Source organism: Miniopterus natalensis, chromosome 1, assembly GCF_054644295.1.
Source record: "Miniopterus natalensis isolate mMinNat1 chromosome 1, mMinNat1.hap1, whole genome shotgun sequence".
Lineage (NCBI taxonomy): Eukaryota > Metazoa > Chordata > Mammalia > Chiroptera > Miniopteridae > Miniopterus > Miniopterus natalensis.
The window spans coordinates 145,614,993-145,634,261 of NC_142081.1; the positions used below are offsets into that span (position 1 = coordinate 145,614,993).

The 19,269-nt window shown below is 41.1% G+C and overlaps 1 protein-coding gene across 1 annotated transcript; it reads right to left on the reverse strand.

Moving 5' to 3' along the window:
• Positions 1 to 539: 539 nt before the first annotated feature.
• Positions 540 to 18,858, reverse strand: PTCHD3 (patched domain containing 3). The gene is made up of 7 exons (XM_087825081.1): positions 18,573 to 18,858; positions 17,568 to 18,383; positions 14,917 to 15,065; positions 12,271 to 13,257; positions 11,207 to 11,328; positions 5,450 to 5,595; positions 540 to 2,150 (listed from the first exon to the last, which is right to left on the reverse strand). Exons 1-7 carry the CDS (start codon positions 18,856 to 18,858, stop codon positions 646 to 648), a joined length of 4,011 nt encoding a protein of 1,336 aa, XP_087681207.1. The 3' UTR covers positions 540 to 645.
• Positions 18,859 to 19,269: the final 411 nt, after the last annotated feature.

Genomic DNA, 19,269 nt, shown 5'->3' on the forward strand with positions numbered 1-19,269 from the left:
GTAGTTTAGTTGTAATTTTGATGTGGTTGTGGGAGGAGGCGAGCACCGCATTTACCTACGCTGCCATCCTGGCCAGACAGGTGAATATTTTCTAATCTTGGAATAAGCAAACATTTCCTAGAGAAGGCACAGAAAGCACTAACCAAAAAAATAAAATGAAATAAACTGGATTTCAAAACTTTAAAAACTTCAGTTCATTATAATACCATTAAGAAAACACAGACTGGGAGAATAAACAGAACTTTTACATCATAATACATATAGGAAGTACAATAAAAATAATATTCCATTTATGATATAACATATAAAATACTTCAATTCCAGGCATGAAGTTCTAATAATAAAATAAAAGGGAAAAATAACTAGAAATTTATTCTTTATACTTCATTGTATAGATCATAATAAAAAGGACAACACTTTCTAATTTAGTAAAGATATTTTAATGAAAGACTAATTTTTCTCAGGATATTTTAAATAACATTTTAAAATGGGATTTTCAAGTTTTAAATAACATTTTAAAATGGGATTTTTTTGCTTTTAGTTTATTGACTTCTGTTAATAGTGCATTTTTTATCAGATTGAGTTGGGGCAATCAGGAAGTCTATAACTGGCCTTTGATTTGCTAGTGGATATTCAAACAAACCTTCAAAATAAGGTTAGGAATACTGGAATAAAAATTAGACCATGGATAGTCCCAAATACCATAACAAGAAACATAATCTTAAAAAAGGTCCTGAAGATGTATGCTTTAGCTGCAGATAAAACACACACCCCTATTACTGTTGAAATTGCACTTTGTAACACAGGGTAGCCTAGCATATACAATGCCTCAATTGCTTTTTGGTTTACTGAGGGCTCAGAACTGGAAACAAATGCATAAGAAATGTGTGCAGAGAAATCAAACGAAAACCCGATACAAATGACAAGATTAATCATGGATATGGAATCAAGATTGATGTTCCAGAATGCCATGAAACCTGTTACTCCTACAATAACAGAAGTAATAGCAAAAGTTACCCACAAGGAACACAGTGGATTAGGGATTAACAGTAAGGAAACAATGAACATAGCTGCTGATGCAACGATGACATTTCGAATAGTGTTTTCTATTATTGCAGTATACTGATCAAAATATATGAATGCCTGGTTATATACCATGAGGGGAATTTCACACTTTTCGGCCAAGTCTCGTAACTGGATTAACATCTTCTTCTTATGGGTTGAAGTAGGAATACCTATGGTCTGAATGAAGGCCCGGGAAGAAATGATTTCATGTGATGATGACATATTAATATCATACTTAAAAAGTGGGAAATCCACAAAAAAGCTGGAAATGCTGGTTATAAAAGTATTCTTATCATTTATATCTTGTCTTTGACGTTCCATATATTCCACATATTCTCGTAACCAAGACTCTGTAAGATTATTATGTACATAGTGGTTGTTTTCAAAATCTGCCAGACATTTTTCCAATTTTTGCCTAGCATCTTTATCCCAGTAGTTAAGAGTTTCAGTAACAATAACCATCACCTTGGGACCATATTCTGGAAAATACTCTTCTTCTACATCAAAATATGGTGAAATGTAGGAATTGTCACTTGCCAAATTCCGAAGGTCTAAACCTTCCTCCACTTTGAGACACCCACATATACTACTTATGAGGTATATAATGTACAGAAGCACTACAAAATACTTGGTCTTAGTGCTTGTGAGAAAAGGGCCAAAATAGTCTCTAAAGAACAAATTCATTGGATGAACATCAGCTTCCTCTTCATCTGGGAGAGAATTAAATGGGAGACAGCAGCACCTTTTTAATGAGGAACATTTAGGGGAAAGGGTATCTGTCTTTTTTAACCAATGTAGACAGACTAATTCTCTTTTACCATCCAGGGCCATAAACGCTCCAAAACAGGTGATGTTGTAAATATAACAAAAGAGCAGGGTTGTTCCTGTATAAATGCAAAAGTACTGTATAGACCTGAAAGAGGTCATAATCCCTGTATAGAAAGCCAGGATGTTAGTGAGAGTGGTGATTGTAATGGACACTGCCACTTTTGAATAGACACTGCACATACGCTGTTTTATGCTATCCACGAGTTTGGTCTTCTGCCAGCCAGAAATCATGATAAATATGTCATCAACCCCAACACCTGTTAAAAAAAAAAAAAAAGGAACAGAATCTTTATAAATATTAATATCCATTAAAAAAATTAAACAGATTGCCCTGGCCGGTGGGGCTCAGTTGGTTGAGCATCATGCCCTGCACTGAGAGGTCACCGGTTCCATTCCCAGTTATGGCACATGCCTGGGTTGTGGGCTCGATCCCCAGTAGGGGGTGTGCAGGAGGCAGTGGATGGAAGTTGTGCTCTCACATTGATGTTTCTCTCTCTCCGTTCCTCTCTCTCAAAATACCAATAAAAATATATTTTAAAAAATTAAACAGATCAATTTAAACTCTTTTCTTGGTCCATTTCTTAAAGTCTTATTTATCTTGCTCAATCTGTGCTTTGATGCTACTTTCTCTGATTCTTTTTTTTTTTTTTTTAAGTGTATCTTTATTGATTTGAGAGAAGGAGAGGGAGAGAGAGAGAGAGAAACATCAGTGATGAGAGAGTCACTGATCAGCTGCCTCCTGCACTCCCCCAACTGGGTATCGAGCCCGCAACCCGGGCATGTGCCCTGACTGGGAATCGAACCTTGATCACCTGGATCCTAGGTCGACGCTCAACCGCTAAGCCACGCCCAGCCAGGCATCTGATTCTTTCTTTTGTTGCCTCTGAACCCATAATAGAATTCATCACTCCCTCTGTAATAACTCTGTGCTTCGTACATGCTCCTGTTCTTCACATGTAGCACAGGATATTCTACTCTTAGTCGGCATTTAGGGTGTTTCAGTGATGAATAGGGAAATCTGGTTGACTGGTTGTTAGTCAAAGCAGTGTTAGCAATGCTTCTTTGATTCTGCCAGGATACCAGAGAAACTGTTTTTTCTCAAGCCATTTCACACTAATGCACAAACACAATGAGCCAATATTCTGTTGCTTAAAATATAAGCTGGACTTAGACGTGTCCTACAGTAAGCATCTAGCTATCAATGTGGTATGATGTGAGAGGCACCATATAGTTTATAGACATATACACACAGTTTTCCTGCTGGGCTGTTTTTGATAGCCAGAATGTTATCATTCAAACTTCACTTGCCCAGTTTAAGGCCTTATCTCATTAAAATGAAAGTATCCTTGATATCAGAAATATGTCCCAAAGTAAATCTCAAGGGTCCTTTAAATATTAACGCCTACTAGGTAATTAGTTGTTTCCCACAATGACATTTCATGATTGGTTTGGAATAAAGCAGACTTTGAAACCATACTAAAGACTGGGAATAGAGGACTACAAAGAAGAAAGGGGATTAGAAAGAACAACATGAACATGTTGCAGATAAATTCTACCTCCTCAAGCTTTCTAATAGAGCTGATACTACTTTCACTCATGGACATATTTGTTTCTGTGTGTACTGATAGAATCAATACTTGGAACTGAAATGCTGATCTTAATTTAAATTTTGGGAGATTATGGATTGCATGAGAGGGTACTGGGGATTGCAACTTTAAATTGATGTTCTATGGGTATAATCAAGGTAGAAGGATCTAAAGTAAAAATCAAAAGTACTAAGAATCAAGAATGAACTCACTGATATTTATTAGGTATTTAAAAACTGGTTTTGCCCTAGCTAGTTTTGCTCAGTGGTTAGAGCATCAGCCTGCAGACTGAAGGGTCCTGGGATCAATTCCGACCAAGGGCACGTACCTCGGTTGCAGGCTCAATCCCTGGCCCCAGTCGGGAGTGTGCAGGAGGCAACCAATCGATGTGTCCCTACCACATCGATGTTTCTCTATCTTCCACTCTCTCTGAAAAGCAATGAAAAAAATATCCTCAGGTGAGGATTAAAAAACAAAACTGGTTTTATCATTTATAGAACACTGTTAAGAAATTATCCACATGCAGTTCTTGAGTTGCTGCAATCACAAACACACACACACACATATACACTCACACTCCTATGTACGCACAGACTACAAAAACGGTTTATATTAAATCAGTTATACACACTTTAGTTATTTATAGTTGTGGGGAAGACTGAATGATTAAATGTGTGTATGAGGAAGGTGTGCCCTGAAGGGCTAGAACAAATAAACTGACATCCAGTATACAGGTGACCCACTATCTCCCCCAGGAAACCAAATATTATTTCTTCCAAGTTGTTTACTTTCCAAAATATAAAAACTTTTGTTTTCTCATGCTTATTCTAAAATAAATTCTGAAATTAAAGAAAAATACAAACAAGAATTTAAATGGCTCTAATTCCACCCTCTGGGGATAATTCTGGTTAACATTTTGATGTTTATCCATTCAGAATTTGCTCTATAAAAACATATAGATATAACTGGACCACTCTATTTCAAACATCGTATTTCATAACCAGTATTTTTCCATTTAATAGTATTTATCTACTTTTTAAAGATGGAAAGTGATTCCAAAATTTTAATATGCGATATATATATATATATATATATATATACTTATATATTAAAATATATCTTTATTGATTTCAGAGAGAGGAATGGAGAGGAAGAGAGACAGAAACATCAATGGTGAGAGAGACGTCATTGATTGGCTGCCTCCCGCATGCCCCCGATGGGGGATTGAGCTCGCAACACGGGCATGTGCCCTGACCGGGAATCGAACCCCAATCTCCTGGATCCTAGGTTGACGCTCAACCACTGTGCCACGCCCAGCCAGGCAATTTGCTATATTTTAATTGACCAATCCCATGTTCATATATGGGATAGGTTGTTTCAATATTTTCCTAACCCTAAATCACACCAAAACAAACATACTTGTTCTAGTTTTTGAACACTTGTCTAACTAATAGGAAAAATTCCTAGCAGTGCAATTAGTAGGTCAAAGGTATTCCCTTTTCAATTTTTAAGTCTTTTGGTTTGTTGAAAAGTTGTACTAAAAGAAAGTGTGTACTAGTTTAAAATTTTCCTCCATTCATTTGCACACAACTCTCTCTAAACCTTCGATCTTACTAATTTTTATTAATCTAATAAGAAAACAAGGTGTTTCACTTTTGGTTTAATTTGAATCCCTTGATTAATTGAGAAATCAAGTATTTTTTTCTTATATTTTCAACTTTTGGGGTGTGTGTGTGTGTGTGTGTGTGTACTGCCTATTCATGTCCCTTGTATTTCCATTTGGGGTGTTTGATTTTTCCAACTCTAAAGATACGTAATTCAATTCGATTTGATTTTTCCTGACATCTCATTTTGGATCTGTAGAGCCACCTAAACATAATTATTTTCCTTAATGTAACATAAGCCCCTCCCCCTATCTATTCTACACCCCCATATACACAGTATGTAGCCTCATATTTTGTTTTACTCACCTAGAATAAGAAATGGTGAATTTTTAACTATGGTCACAAATGGCACCCCAATGTGCAACAGCAGGCCAAAGCCACTCAACACTGATAAGGCAGTAGAAATCACTCCAAAAACTGCAACGCACATTTTGTTTCGTACACAGTCACGCCTGTAAATTTGGAGGAAAAAAATCATGGAATTTGTGGTGGTAGCTTTCATACCGAAATGCCATCAATTCATAACATTCTTGACTTAGACATGTATTCAGAAACCTCTTGGGCAATAATTCTCATACCTGTTTGCTGGAGACATTTAATTCCCAGGCACTATGCAAGTCAACTGGGGGCAAAAGGAGCAGAAAAGTTGGGAATCTGTACTTTTACTAAACTTCCCTGGGAGATTCTTATTTATTGATTTTAGCAGGAGAGAGGGAAGGAGGGAAGGAGGGAGGAAGAGAGGGAGAGAGAGGAACATCAGTTTGTTGCTCCACCTACTTATGATGCACTCATTGGCTGATTCTTTTATGTGTCTTGACTGGGGATTGAACCCACAACCTTGGTGTACTAGGATGATGCTCTAACCAACTGAGCTACCTGGCCTGGGCCCCTGGGTGATTCTTATATAGCTAAACAAGCACTAATCCACTGGCTGGCATTTAAGAATCATAAAGTTACAATAAAACACTGCAGATTGTTAATTTCATTCTGATGGTCAAAGGGGTGTGAATGGAATACAACAGAAGTTGAGGGCAAGTGGCAGCAGAGTCAGTACCTGTATCCAAGTACTGACTCCCAACCTCTGACTCCAGCTAGCCAAAACCACAATCCTCAATAGCTCCTGTGTTTCAAAGCTAGGTCAATATGTATTGTGGTTAACAACACATATGAAAAGCCTCCTTCTAAAATATTTTCAGGGTTCTCCTCTCCTGGTGAAGTGGGCTCTAGAGAAGTGGCTACTAAATGCAAAATAATTTTTAAATAACAAAAACTATGCCTGCTTTTTTTTGTTGTTGTTGTTGGACAAGCATAAATGGGGAAATATACACAACATTTTAAAGCATGGATTCAATACTTTACCTCCCCAACAACCACAACAGTACATTTTAATATACTAACAACAACCTCTTGTTTTATATTTTGTTTGTTTAATTGCTTCAAAACAAATGACTGATCCCTGCCTCTAGATATCTTTAATAGAAGAGAGAAACTATGTTTGGAATGAAGACTAGGAAAGTCAACTATGGAAATGGAGCCACTGATTCCAAAACAGCAAGAGCATGACTAAAGACCTTCTTCAGGTAAGAACACCACATTAAAATAGCTAAAATTTCTTATATTTAAAAAAAATTCTACACATGGCTGTATTTTACTTTTTATTTATTTGTTTTTTAACATTTTAATATTTCAATTACATTTGACATACAATATTATATTAGTTTTAGGTGTAGAACCCAAGTGATTAGACATTTATATAACTTATAAAATGATCGCCCCATTAAATCTAGAACTCATGTGACACCATACATAGTTTTTACTATATTATTGACTATATTTCCTATGCTGTACTTAACATCCCCATAACTGTTCTGTAACTATCAATTTGTACTTCTTAATTCCTTCCCGTTTTCCACCCATCCCATTAACCCCCCTCCCATCTGGCAACTGTCAAAACGTTCTCTGTATCTATGAGTTTGTTTCTGTTTTGCTTGTTTTTTAGATTCTATATGGCATTTGTCTTTTCTTTCTGTGTCTGACTTATTTTACTCAGTACATTACTCTCTCGGTCCATCTGTGTTGTTGCAGGTGGCAATTTTTTTTTTTTTTTTATTTTTTTTTATGGCTGAGTCATATTCCATTGTATATATGTACCACTTCTTCACCCATCCATCAATTGATGGACACTTGGGTTGCTTCCATATTTTGGCCATCATAAATAAAGCTCCAGTGAACACATGGATGCATATGTCTTTTTGATTTAGTGTTTTGGGTTTCTTCAGATAAATATCCAGAAATGGAATTTCTGGGTCCTTCTTTGTCTCCTTTTATAGCCTTTGCTTTAAATTCTATTTTGTCTGGTATAAGGATCGCTACTTAAGCTTTTTTTGGTTTGTTTTCTTGAAACATCTTTTTCTTTTTTTTTACAATTTTGCAGGGTTTTTTTAAAATTTTATTTTTGTTTAAAATATTACAGATGTCCCTTTTGCTCCCCAATGACCCGTTCCACCGTCTCATCCCTTTCCCCAGTCCCTCTCCCCACCATTGTCCGTGTCCTTGGGTTGTGCATATATGCATATAAGTTCTTTGGTTACTCTCTCCCCCTCCACCCACCCACTCTCCTCCATCCCTCTGACCTTCCTCAGTCTGATCTATGCTTCCATGCCACTGAATCTGTTCTGTTCATCAGTTTATTAAGTTCTTTAGATTCCATGTATAAGCGAGATCATGTGATGTTTGTCTTTCTCTGCCTGGCTTATTTCACTTAGCATAATATTCTCCAGGTCCATCCATACTGTCCCAAAGGGTACGAGATCCTTCTTCTTTACAGCTGCGTAGTATTCCATGGTGAGAATGTCCCACAGTTTTTTCATCCACTCATTTACTGATGGGCACTTGGGCTGTTTCCAGATCTTAGCTATTGTAAACTGTGCTGCTATGAACATAGGGGTGCATATATTCTTTCTGATGCATGTTTCAGGATTCTTAGGATACATTCCTAGGAGTGGGATCACTGGGTCAAAAGGCAGCTCCATTTTTAATTTTTTTAGGAACCTCCACACTGTTTTCCATAGTGGCTGCACCAGTCTGCATTCCCACCAGCAGTGTACCAGGGCTCCCCTTTCTCCACATCCTCACCAGCAGGAGTCATTTGTTGATTTGTTGATGGTGCCATTCTGACAGATGTGAAGTGATACCTCATTGTGGTTTTAATTTGCACCTCTCTGATGATTAACGACGTTGAACATTTTCTCGTGTGTCTCTTGGCCATCAGCATGTCCTCTTTGGAGAAATATCTTTTTCCATTGCTTTACTTTCAGTCTCTCTGTGTGTCTTTCAATTTGAAGTCTCTTATATATAGAATATGTAAGGGTCTTGTTTTCTTATATATTCAGCCACCATATGTCTTTGATTGGAGCATTTAATCCAAACAAAGGCAGCACAAGAAAACTGCATATCAATATCTTTTATGACTATGTATGCAAAAGTGCTCAATAAAATTCTAGCAAACCCAATTCAGTAGCATATTAAAAGGGTTATACACCATGACTAAGTGGTATTTATCCTAGGAATGCAATAGTAGTTCAACATAAGGAAATCAATGTAATACACCACACTAATACAACAAAAGATAAAAACCACATGATTATCTCAGTAGATGCAGAAAAGGCATTTGATAAAATCTAACACTCATTCATGATAAAACACTCAAAAACAAGGCATAGAGGGAACTTCCTCAAAATGATATGGGCATTTATGAAAACTTCACAGCTGACATCATACTCAATGGTGAAAAACTGAATACTTTCCTCTAAGATCAGAAACAAGATATGGATGCCCATCATCACCAATGATATTCAACATTGTGGCAATTAATACAAAAAATAGAAATAAAAGGAATCCAAATTGAAAAGAATAACTAACATTTTCCCCAGATTATGTGATCCTATCTATGAAAGAATTTACAGGAAAACTACTAGTTAAGAAACAAACTCAGCAAAGCTGCAGGACACAAGATCAACACACACAAGTCAGTTCTGTTGTTATTCATGTGCAATGAACAATTCCAAAAGGCAATTACAAAAGCAGTTCCATTTAAATTGTGTCTAAAAGAATACTTAGGAATAAATTTAACCTAGGAGGTAAAAGGCTTGTACACTGAAAACCACAAAACACTGGTGAAAGAAACGAAGGGCCCGGTCTGGTATGGCTCAGTGGGTGAGCATCGACCTAGGATCCAGGAGATGGCGATTTGATCCCCGGTCAGGGCCCATGCCCGGGTTGCGGGCTCGATCCCGTCGGGGGCATGCAGGAGGCAGCCGATCAATGACTCTCATCACTGATGTTTCTATCTTTCTCTCTCCCTCTCCCTTCCTCTCTCACTGAAATCAATAAAGATTTAAAAAAGAAAAGAAACGAAGGAAGACCCAAATCAATGAAAAGATTTCCTTAGTTCATGGGGAGGAAGACAATATTGTTAAAATGTCAATCTCATCTAAGGCAATTACAGATTCAACACAATACCAAAGTTCCAATGGACTTTTTTTCTATTCATAAATGGAAAAGTCAACCCTCAAATTTATATGAAATTGTAAGGGGACCTGGATATCCAAAATAATATTGAAAAAGAAGAAAGTTGGAAGACTGAGATTTCCAGATTTAAAAACTTTTAACAAAGCTATAATAATCAAAATGGTATGGTACTGGCACATGGACAGATATATAGACAATGGAATAAAGTTTAGAGTATACAAATAAACCCATATATGTACAGCCAACTGATTTTTTCATCATCACATGGTACTTGGACAGCCAGATTTCCACATGTACAAGAATGAAGTTGGACCCCTACTTCACACTATATATAAAAATAATTAAAAACTGATCAATAACCTAAATATAAGAACTAAAACCATAAACTCTTAGAAGAAAACAGAGGGTAAATATGCATTACCATGGGCTTGTCAATGGATTCTTAGATATAGCACCAAAAGCACAGTAGCAAAAGAAAAACAAATTGAATTTCATAAAAATTAAAAACTTTTGTGCATTAGAGGAAGTGAAGAGTCAATCCACAGAGTGGTAGAATATCTGCAAATCATATATCTCTGTTAAAGGTTTAATATCTAAAATATATAAAGTACTCAGCAACAACAGGACTCAACAACAGGACAAATGACTCAATTAAAAATAAGCAAATGACTTGAATAGACATTTTTCCAAAGAAGATATACAAATGGCCAATAAACACATCAAAAGGTGCTTATCATTTGTAATTAGGGAACTGTGAATCAAAACCACAATGAGATACCACCTTGCACCTACCTGAATGGCTTTAATCCATAAAACAGAAAATAACAAGGGTTGGTGAGGAAGTGGAGACATTGCTCGTGGGATATAAAATGGTATAGCTTCTGTGGAAAACAGTTTGGAAATTCTTCAGCAACCTAACAGGATTATCATAACAACCCACCAATTCTACTTTTAGGTATATACTGAAAAAGAATTGAAACCAGGGGCTCAAAGAAATATTGGTATACTAATATTCATTGCAGCATTATTCACAATACCCAAAAGGTAGAAACAGTCCAAGTGCCCATCAAAAGTTAAGTGGAAAAGTAAAATGTGGTATATACATACAATGGAATATTATTCAGCCAAAAAAAAAAATGATGTTCCGACACATGCTACAACATGGACGAACCTTGAAAATACTGTGCTAAGTGAGGTAAGCCAGTCACAAAAAGACAAATATTATATGATTCCACTTACATGAAATCTCTGGAATAGGCAAACTCACAGAGATAGAAAGGAGATTAAAGGTTTACCAGGGATCAGAGATGGCAATGGGGTGTTATTGCTTAATATTTAGTTTTTCTGTTTGGGTTGATGGAAGAGATTTGGAAACAGATAGTTGTGAAGATTGGACAACAGTGTGAATATTATTAACACTACTGAATTGTACACTTAAAATGGTTAAAATGATATGTGTTATATATATATATGTTTTACCACAATAAATTTTTTTAAAATAGGAGTTTATAAAAATGAATAAAAGTATTTTACCTGTAGCATGATGCGATTGAAAATAATATGATTAGAAAGTATGCCCAATAAAACAAAGGGATCACTGTCGTAGAACTTTTTTCAAATTCCAGTTGTCTAGAAAGTGATGTAAAGTAGACCACCTGCCACAAAAATGTACTCAGATAAATAACTTTTAATTATAATATTTGAGAGTTACAAACACTATTGAAACACTATAGCTTACTGATTTAAAAAAAGTGTTCAAATTCATTAAAAGATCAAAATACATGAATTATGATTTTAGAATATAGATTTGCTTCTTCCCCAAAATTTCTGGAATGCTTTTCAAAGTTTCTTACAAAATTCCAAAGTTTAAAATTTCTGAATATACAAAATCGAATTTTACATAAAACTGTGAAATCATTAATAACTAAAGAAATTGTGGCTTCTTCTATATTTTTATTAGGTTGTTACTTTTTACTATTTCAATTGCATAAATGTAATTTCAGAAAGGCCTGGTATTCAAAGGCTTTTTCCAGTGGGTGTCTCACTTTGCCAGGCTACTCAGAAGTATTAGTAGGTTTGCTGGTCCAATAATTACTGAACAGTTAATATGGCCCTGGCACTATGCTATAATTTACTTGAAAAAAATGCTGAGCTAGTTATCTTTTTCAGTAACACCATGGAACACTTGCTTAAAGGTTTGTTTTTGTTTTATTCCAGTGAACTTCAAATTTTAGGGGGCTCTTGGAAACAGCAAAGGCTTTAACTAAAAGTAAGCATTTCTAAGTAATTGTCTGGAAAACCAATCCCCAAAACTAAACCTAAAGACCAATGTCTGTACTGAACAAACCTACCTTGAGGATGTGGGATTTGTGTTTTACACCAGAATATTAACAAGGATCTAAGATTTGTGGCATCCTTTAGTGTGTTAAAGAAAGTTGGATTAAGTACCAAATATAGTAGCACATGACCAGCTTCAATTCAAGGACTCCACCAAATACTCAGGGAGTGCTACTATCTATGATCTTTGGAACAAGTCTTTTTATCTCCTCGCCCCTCCCTTTCTCCTGGCCTCCCTGTCAACCCCAGCTGCCACATACCCGGATCATCTTCAAGCCCAAACTCTCTTTCATATAGCTAAATTGGTTCAGGAAATGAATCAGCCACATCTTGCTATGCTCATCCTCTCCTTCTTTGGTCTTCAGGTAATACTGCAACCGCATGGCTCTGGCCTCCAGGAGTAACTGGTCCTTTCCAACCTGGTTGCCTAAGACGGTTCCACCAAGGGTGCCAGCCATGGAGACGCGCCGACCATTTTGGTGGTAGATAGGAAACGTGATGCTTCTCAGGTCGAGGTTCTTGTCCACCTGCCAGGCAAACAGGAGTGGGTTGGAGGGCACGCAGAAGCCCCGGTTCTTGGCACACACATGATTGTAGAGGATCTGGGTTCCATCTTCCTGTGTCACATTTAGAGCCTGTACTGCACTGTCGAATTTGCTAACTTCTGATAAGATTTCTTGTTCCAGAAGGGAGTCAGAGTGGGAGACCACTAGAACAGAAGCAAAATTGACCTCAGTGCTTATCCTGGAGATGGAGAAGTATTGAGAGTTACTAGTGGTGAAATGTCCCTGCACAAAGAGTCGTTCAGCCTTGGCCGGGCTCCCGATCGGGGTATACTGTTCCTCGAGGTCCTCTTCTTTATCCTTGGGCAGGTAAATCAAGCCAGTGCTCAGGGCGGACGTCAGCAGTATGGGCACCAGCAGGAAGACCCATGGGTGCGAGCCCACCTTCCATCCCAGCCACTGGAAGGCCCGGGAGAGTGGACCTTCTAGGCAGTTGGTTCGGCAATGGCAACGGCGCCTCGGAGACACTTCAACTGATGTCTGTAATGAGGGCACAGATAAATCCCGCCCCGCTGAATGTGACTCCTTTGTCACTGGTGGCTCTGCAAGCTTGTCTGAAACCTGGTTCAGCTCTGGTTTCAGGGCTGGGAGTGGTGCTGCCTTCAGATCTGCCCCTTCATCCAAGTCTGATCCAGGCCCTGACTGCTTCAGCCGGGACTCTGGTTGTTGCTTCTCTGTGCCAGCCTCAGAGGTAATGAGACTCATTTCCATGAAGGAAAGGCCACGATCTCAAACACCTCATCCAGTAAGCTGCTCGGTGAGCGCCTCTCTCCAGCTCAGCCAACGGTTTCCCAACGGTTTCCCAACGGTTTCCTGGAGATTCTAAGTCTGAACAATGCTGCTCCTGCCTGGATGCTGGAGCTTCCACTGGGGAGCAGGTGACTCACAGTCTTACTAGCCCCAAATGGGTCCTCTCAGAGTTCAGTTAATAGAAGATACACTTCAGTCACCCTCTGACAGAGCTGCTCCCAGGGGTTTCAAGTTTTGGTGCCTCAGAGAGGGAGGGCTGAGATTTTTTTTGAAAATTGAATTTATTGGGGTGACAGTGGTTAATAAAATTATATAGGTTTCAAGTGTACAAATCTATAATACATCATCTGTATTGTACTGCGTGTTCACCACCCCAAGTCTCCTTCTGTCACCATTTATCCCCCCCTTACCCTCTTTTACCTCCCCCCAACCCCTCTTTCCCTCTGGTAATCACCATACTGTTGTTTGTGTCTATGAGGGTTTTTTTGGTTTGTTTTTTTGCTTAATACCTCAAATGCTATGACAGAAGAGTAAAATGGTGAGTTGTCACGTGTATGTGTGTGCAACCTTATATATAGAGGAATCAGGACTTTCTTTTTAAGCAGCTCACAGAAGTCTCCTTAGGGCTGCTTAGATAACTGTTCATACATTTTTTTGACCTACGATTTTTCTTTAGTCCCTAATCTTTTGAGGAAAACCCTGTCATATTTGAGAACCTGAACTTTTAGTAGTTCTCTTGCCACTTGGAAAGAAAAACATGGAAGGTCAAGAAGAGAAGAAAGGCTTTGAGAAACTGTGTGATAAGTGACATCTACTCATTTTTATCCTGTTGGGAGAATCACATTCATGTAACATATGCCACTGATTTAAAACAGGTGGACACAGTGTTAGAAAACGGTAGGAATATTAGAAATTTGATTCTTAGCAGATTTTGGCCTCTCTGTGAAGTCAGTATCAGCATCTGAGGGCATAGATGCATTTCACTCAGAAGTGGCTTGAATTTGGGGTTGGGATCAGGGGTTTACTGCAGAAAGATTGGAGTCAGGACAGGAGAGGAAAGCAGGGAGATGGGACTGGAGCAGACTCTAAGGATGGCAGAGGTGAAAGCAAGGGCAGGCAAGTTGGACTTGAGGGTCTCCTGGATTAAAAGGCAGAATAAGTGGGAGAAAGGGCTGCTGGGAGGAAGGTATTTAATTAAATTGAATTCTACCTTAGCCAGCCCCTGGGAAGTGCTGACACAGACAGAAGGACAGTTGGCTCGGGGATGCAAACTATTGTATAAATTATACTGAGTAACACATGGGAAAGGTCTCAGACTTGTCCCTGATACATAATGAAAATTCAGTTAGTATTATTTTTCCTCTCCTTTCTTCTCTTGATGATGCTACCAGGTGGCACACAGAAAACACTGTATTTGCTTGGGCCAAAAGCATCATAGGGACAAGACTGCCTCAGCAGCATCTCCAATTCAGGTAAAAGTTGAACTCAATGTGTGAAATGGCTGAGTGAGAAAGATCGCAGTCACAGACCAGGAGAGAAATAAAGCCGCAGCCTTAGCTGGGTTAAGAAAGAAATAATAGGGGTCTCATTTACCTTGGGGGAGGCAGGAGTACCTGGAGGCCCCAAGCTAATAATCCCAGGGGCCATTCCCTGAGCTAGCGACCGTGAGAGGCATAATAAGCCATCGAATTCCCTGGTTTTAGCATCAGACCTGACGTCCAGGAGCTGCTCAGGAACATTTGCTAAAAGAATGAATAAAGGCTCAAAGTGGTGACTCTCCTCCTCTACAACCCAGCGTGGTCTTGCTGGCAGCACAGGATCGCTGGGTAAGAACCTATGTTCTCCCTCAAATGCCAACTAGCTGAATGGCCCTGGGCAGCAGCCTTCACTCCATCAATAGCTTTCAAATTTCTACCTCAAGGAACAGTAAGAAAATACGTATTACATGGTTGACCCAACACATACATATTTAACTGAAACAAAAGATTTACAGAACATGCTCTTACTATGTGTAATGTACTGGTATTTTTACTTTATTTCATTTTTAAAACAAGCTTTGACCCAATACATCAATTTTTGGACCCATTAATTAGCAACCCAGAGTTCCTCCTAACCCTCCTTCCCAAAGAAACTGGGATAAATGAAACGTATGGGCTTTGAAAACCTTTGATTTTATCTTCTGTGCTGTTAAACTGTATGTAAGCATCTATTCCATTGACTTCAAAGTCCATTGTTGCCCAGACGGGCGTGGCTCAGAGGTTGGGCATCGACCTGGGATCAGGTGATCGGGGTTCGATTCCCGGTCAGGGCACATGCCCGTGTTGCGGGCTCGATCAATTACTCTCTCATCATTGATGTTTCTATCTCTCTCTCTCCCTCTCCTTTCCTCTCTCTGAAATCAATAAAGGTATATATATATATATATATATATATATATATATATATATATATATTTTTTTTAAAGTCCATTGTTACAGTGATTTATCAATGGCTTAATTATTTTCCCTTTTCCTGTGAAATTCTTCTCCATCCCCACCTGCTCTGGTTGGGCTATTTTGAAGGCCAGTATAAAATAGCACACATTCATTAAAGGTTCTTTGTACTTTTTCATTTTTTCTAGTTAGCACAAAAACAAACAGGACCACATTCTTCCCCCACTGAAATTTAATGGTCCTATCTGACATATTTACATGGGCCTCATTTCTATATGTTTACGTATATATTAGCATGGACAGGTGCTACAAGAGCCCCACTGCCACCACGTGGCTTAAAACTCAAGAGAGCTGGGTTCTAACCTCCAGAAGCACAGTGGAGAATAGACCCTCACTGTACTTCTGTTATAGAAATAGATTTGTGTGTGTATTAGTCAGGAAGATAAGTTTGATGTGTGTATTAGACTTGACATAAGTAACTCCATTTTGTGTGACTGAGTGTAACTGTGATGCCTGCGTGCCACGATAAGATTAACACTTTGTAGCCCTGGCTTCCAAGCAGGCCCGCACTCTGTAGGACCCCGATAAGACACACTGAAGACGCACCACACCTTCAACTGAACTGTTAAAAGCAGGGGCTTTTCGGCCACATCCTTGGATGCTTGTCTGCCCTCCACAGACTTCGTCTCCAGCTCCGGGAAAGCTGCCCCTGCCTTGCTCTGCCCCGCACCTCTCTGCGGGAGCTTCCAGAGGGCTGCAGTGACCGACGCAGTCGGGCCGCACCCCCAGACCTCGTGTGTGTCTTTCAGCGGATCCTCTGGGTGGCCTGCTGGTGCCAAGAACCATCGGGAACTGGTAAATAAGCCCTGTGTGATTTGCTTCATGTTTGTCTCTGTCTCCCTTCTTGAAACTTGAATTATTGGCTCGGTCTTATTGAATTAAAGTGTCTCTCGACCCTCACGGTGGCATAGCCACGTATTGGGAGTTAGACCACCTGTGTTTACATCTCCAGAGAAACTGGGACAGTTGGCGTAGTCGGCAGGATTGTGCCAAAGAATTCGCAGTACACGCAGGCATCACAGTTACACTCAGTCACACAAAATGAAGTTACTTATTTCAAATCTAATACACACATCAAACTTATATTCCTGACTCTAATACACACACAAATCTATTTCTATAACAACTTCCCATTCCTCAACACCAAACTGCCCCTGTCCTCCTGGATTTGCTGGTGAAATTCTTCAGGGGTCCAGGAGGAAAGGGAGAAAGCCACACGAAGATCTCACAACTCTAGAGCACAACAAATGTGGTGGGGTATCCATGTATTTAGAAAACCACAGTGCAAGCCGCAGGAAAAAACGTAATCAAAAGGCCACTGGGAAAGCTTGGGTGATCAAGAGAGCTCCCTGCCAAAAGACCTTCTGAAAAAATGAAGGAACTCTTATTTTTGTGACAGCATGGATGGACCTGGGGATTATTATGCTAAGCGAAATAAGCGACAGAGAAGGAAAAATACCGTGTGGTATCGCTAATATATGGAATCTAATGAACAAAACAGACTTACAACAAAATAGAACAAGAGGCATGGATACACGGAACAGACTGACAACTGCCAGAGGGGAGGGGGGAGGGGGGACTGGATGAAAGAAGACATTAGCCAAAGAATATATACGCATAGCCCATGGGCACAGAAAACAATGTAGTGAGATGGCCAGAGGGGGGGTGGGTAGAGGTGGGTAAAGGGAAGACTATGCAAGGGGACATCTGCAATAGTGTCAACAATTTAAAAAAGAAAAAGAAAAAAAAGACCTTCAGATTCCAAAGGAAGGTGTAACTTCTGCCCCTTGAAACTCGGTGCAAACCACTGTCCATCACGCGCGTTGGCGAACTGGATGCAAGTTACGGCTTCGGAGTCCGGGAAGAGGGGGTCGCCAGGCTGCTCCCGCGTCCCCATTAGCTGCCAGAAGGGCACTCGTGTGAGGGAGGAGGGCACGTCCAGGATGCGGGCCCCAGTTTTCGCTTTGGGAGGGAAGGCGAGGTGGGGGCGAGCCTGCGGTGAAAACAGACTGGAGGAGTGAGGGCAAAGGGAGGCGACCGAAAACGGGACGGCCTCCCTGAATTTTCTTCTCCCCTCCTCCCGTGAACTTGAAATAGAAATAACACCACGGGAAAGCACGCTCACAACCACGAGGTCATCTCTGTACTTGCGCCACTCTGCAGGAAAGGTTCGGCCGCTGTGAGCGCGCGCACGGGTGACCCCACTTTCAGGGAGGCCGGCTCCCCGCTCTTCCACGCCACAGCCCGGGCTGACCCCCGCCCCCTCTTTTCCTTCTCCCCCCTCCCCTCCTCTCTGCCCTTGCACCGCAACTTCGCGCGGCCCCCGCCGCACCGACACCCCGACACCCCCGCCGCACCGCGCTCGCCCGCGCTCTTCCGGGTCCGCCGTCGCCCGGGCGACCGTCCCGGCAGCCCCGCCCCGCCCCGCGCGGCGCCCCGCGCTCGGCCGGGCGGGCTGAACTGAGCGGCGCCGCGACCCCGCGCTGGAGGCTGCGGGGAGGGCGGCGTGGGAGACGCGGGGCGGCCGCGCCGCGGTGAGAAGGGGGCACCTGGAAAGTTCCCCGGTGTCTGCGGAGGTTCGAGGGTTGGGGGCTCGGGCGCCTGGGCGCCTGGGGGCGACCGGGTGGAAGTTCGCGCGCGTGCCTGCTGCGCGCGCCTTGCCCGCAGGGCGCCGGCCTGCCGCACCTGGCGGGTCTCGTTCCCGTGCGGGTTGCGTGCGGACGTGCGCGCGCGTCGCGTTCGCTCAGGCCGGGCGACCCTTAGCGGGGTCCTGGAGGCGGGGAGGCTGCTTGATTTTTAGGAGCTGGGCTGGGGGGAGGAGAGCGCTGCGTTCCGGGGGGGATTGCTCAGGGTTGTCACGCCTCTCGCCCCAGCGTCCCTGGAGACTTGCTCTGGGAAGGGGGCTCGGCTCCGCTTCGTGGGGCTCTGGGTGGCCGCTAGACGACAGCACCTTAGCAAGAACTTCAGGAGTCTTGTAAACTTGGGTGGGTGCCCTGACCCGCTCCCAGCGCCGTGCGATGCTTTCACAGTTGTTGCTCCGCATTTCCTGGTGATGACGAAACAAGAGCAAACAAACAAAAACGGGAAATCAGCCACTCTGGGGATGAGAGAAAAAGCAGTGGGTTCCAGTTTGTGGAGCACGGGGCTTCAGATCCACAGCAGCTGAGGCCAGAGCTGAGCCTAGAAGGAAACAACGCAGGCATGATGAGCAGGTGGAAAGGTCTGACAAACGCCTTGGTTTCCTTATTTTCATCTTATTCCAAAAGTTCCCAGAGACTTTTTGATAAAGGAAGAGAGCAACATACACCTACCTCCCGCCCCCACAGATCCTTAGAAATTATTGTCCGTTTTTGCGGTTTCTTCTTTGCAAGGTGACCATGCCACATACGTGCAGTATCTGTTGCCAGTACTGCTCTTTTATTCAGGAGCATATAATAGCGTGGAGAAGTCTCTT

Bases quoted from the DNA above. Each gene is read 5' to 3' on its own strand.
- PTCHD3 (XM_087825081.1), bottom strand. From the start codon at position 18,858: ATGCGGAGCAACAACTGTGAAAGCATCGCACGGCGCTGGGAGCGGGTC. The intron at 15,066-17,567 runs GTCTTTTTTTTC...TCATTCTTTTAG, and splicing joins CCTTCCTTTGGAATCTGAAG to CAAATGTTCCTGAGCAGCTC. The intron at 11,329-12,270 runs GTATGTGGCAGC...TTTTTGTGGCAG, and splicing joins TGGGCTTGAAGATGATCCGG to GTGGTCTACTTTACATCACT.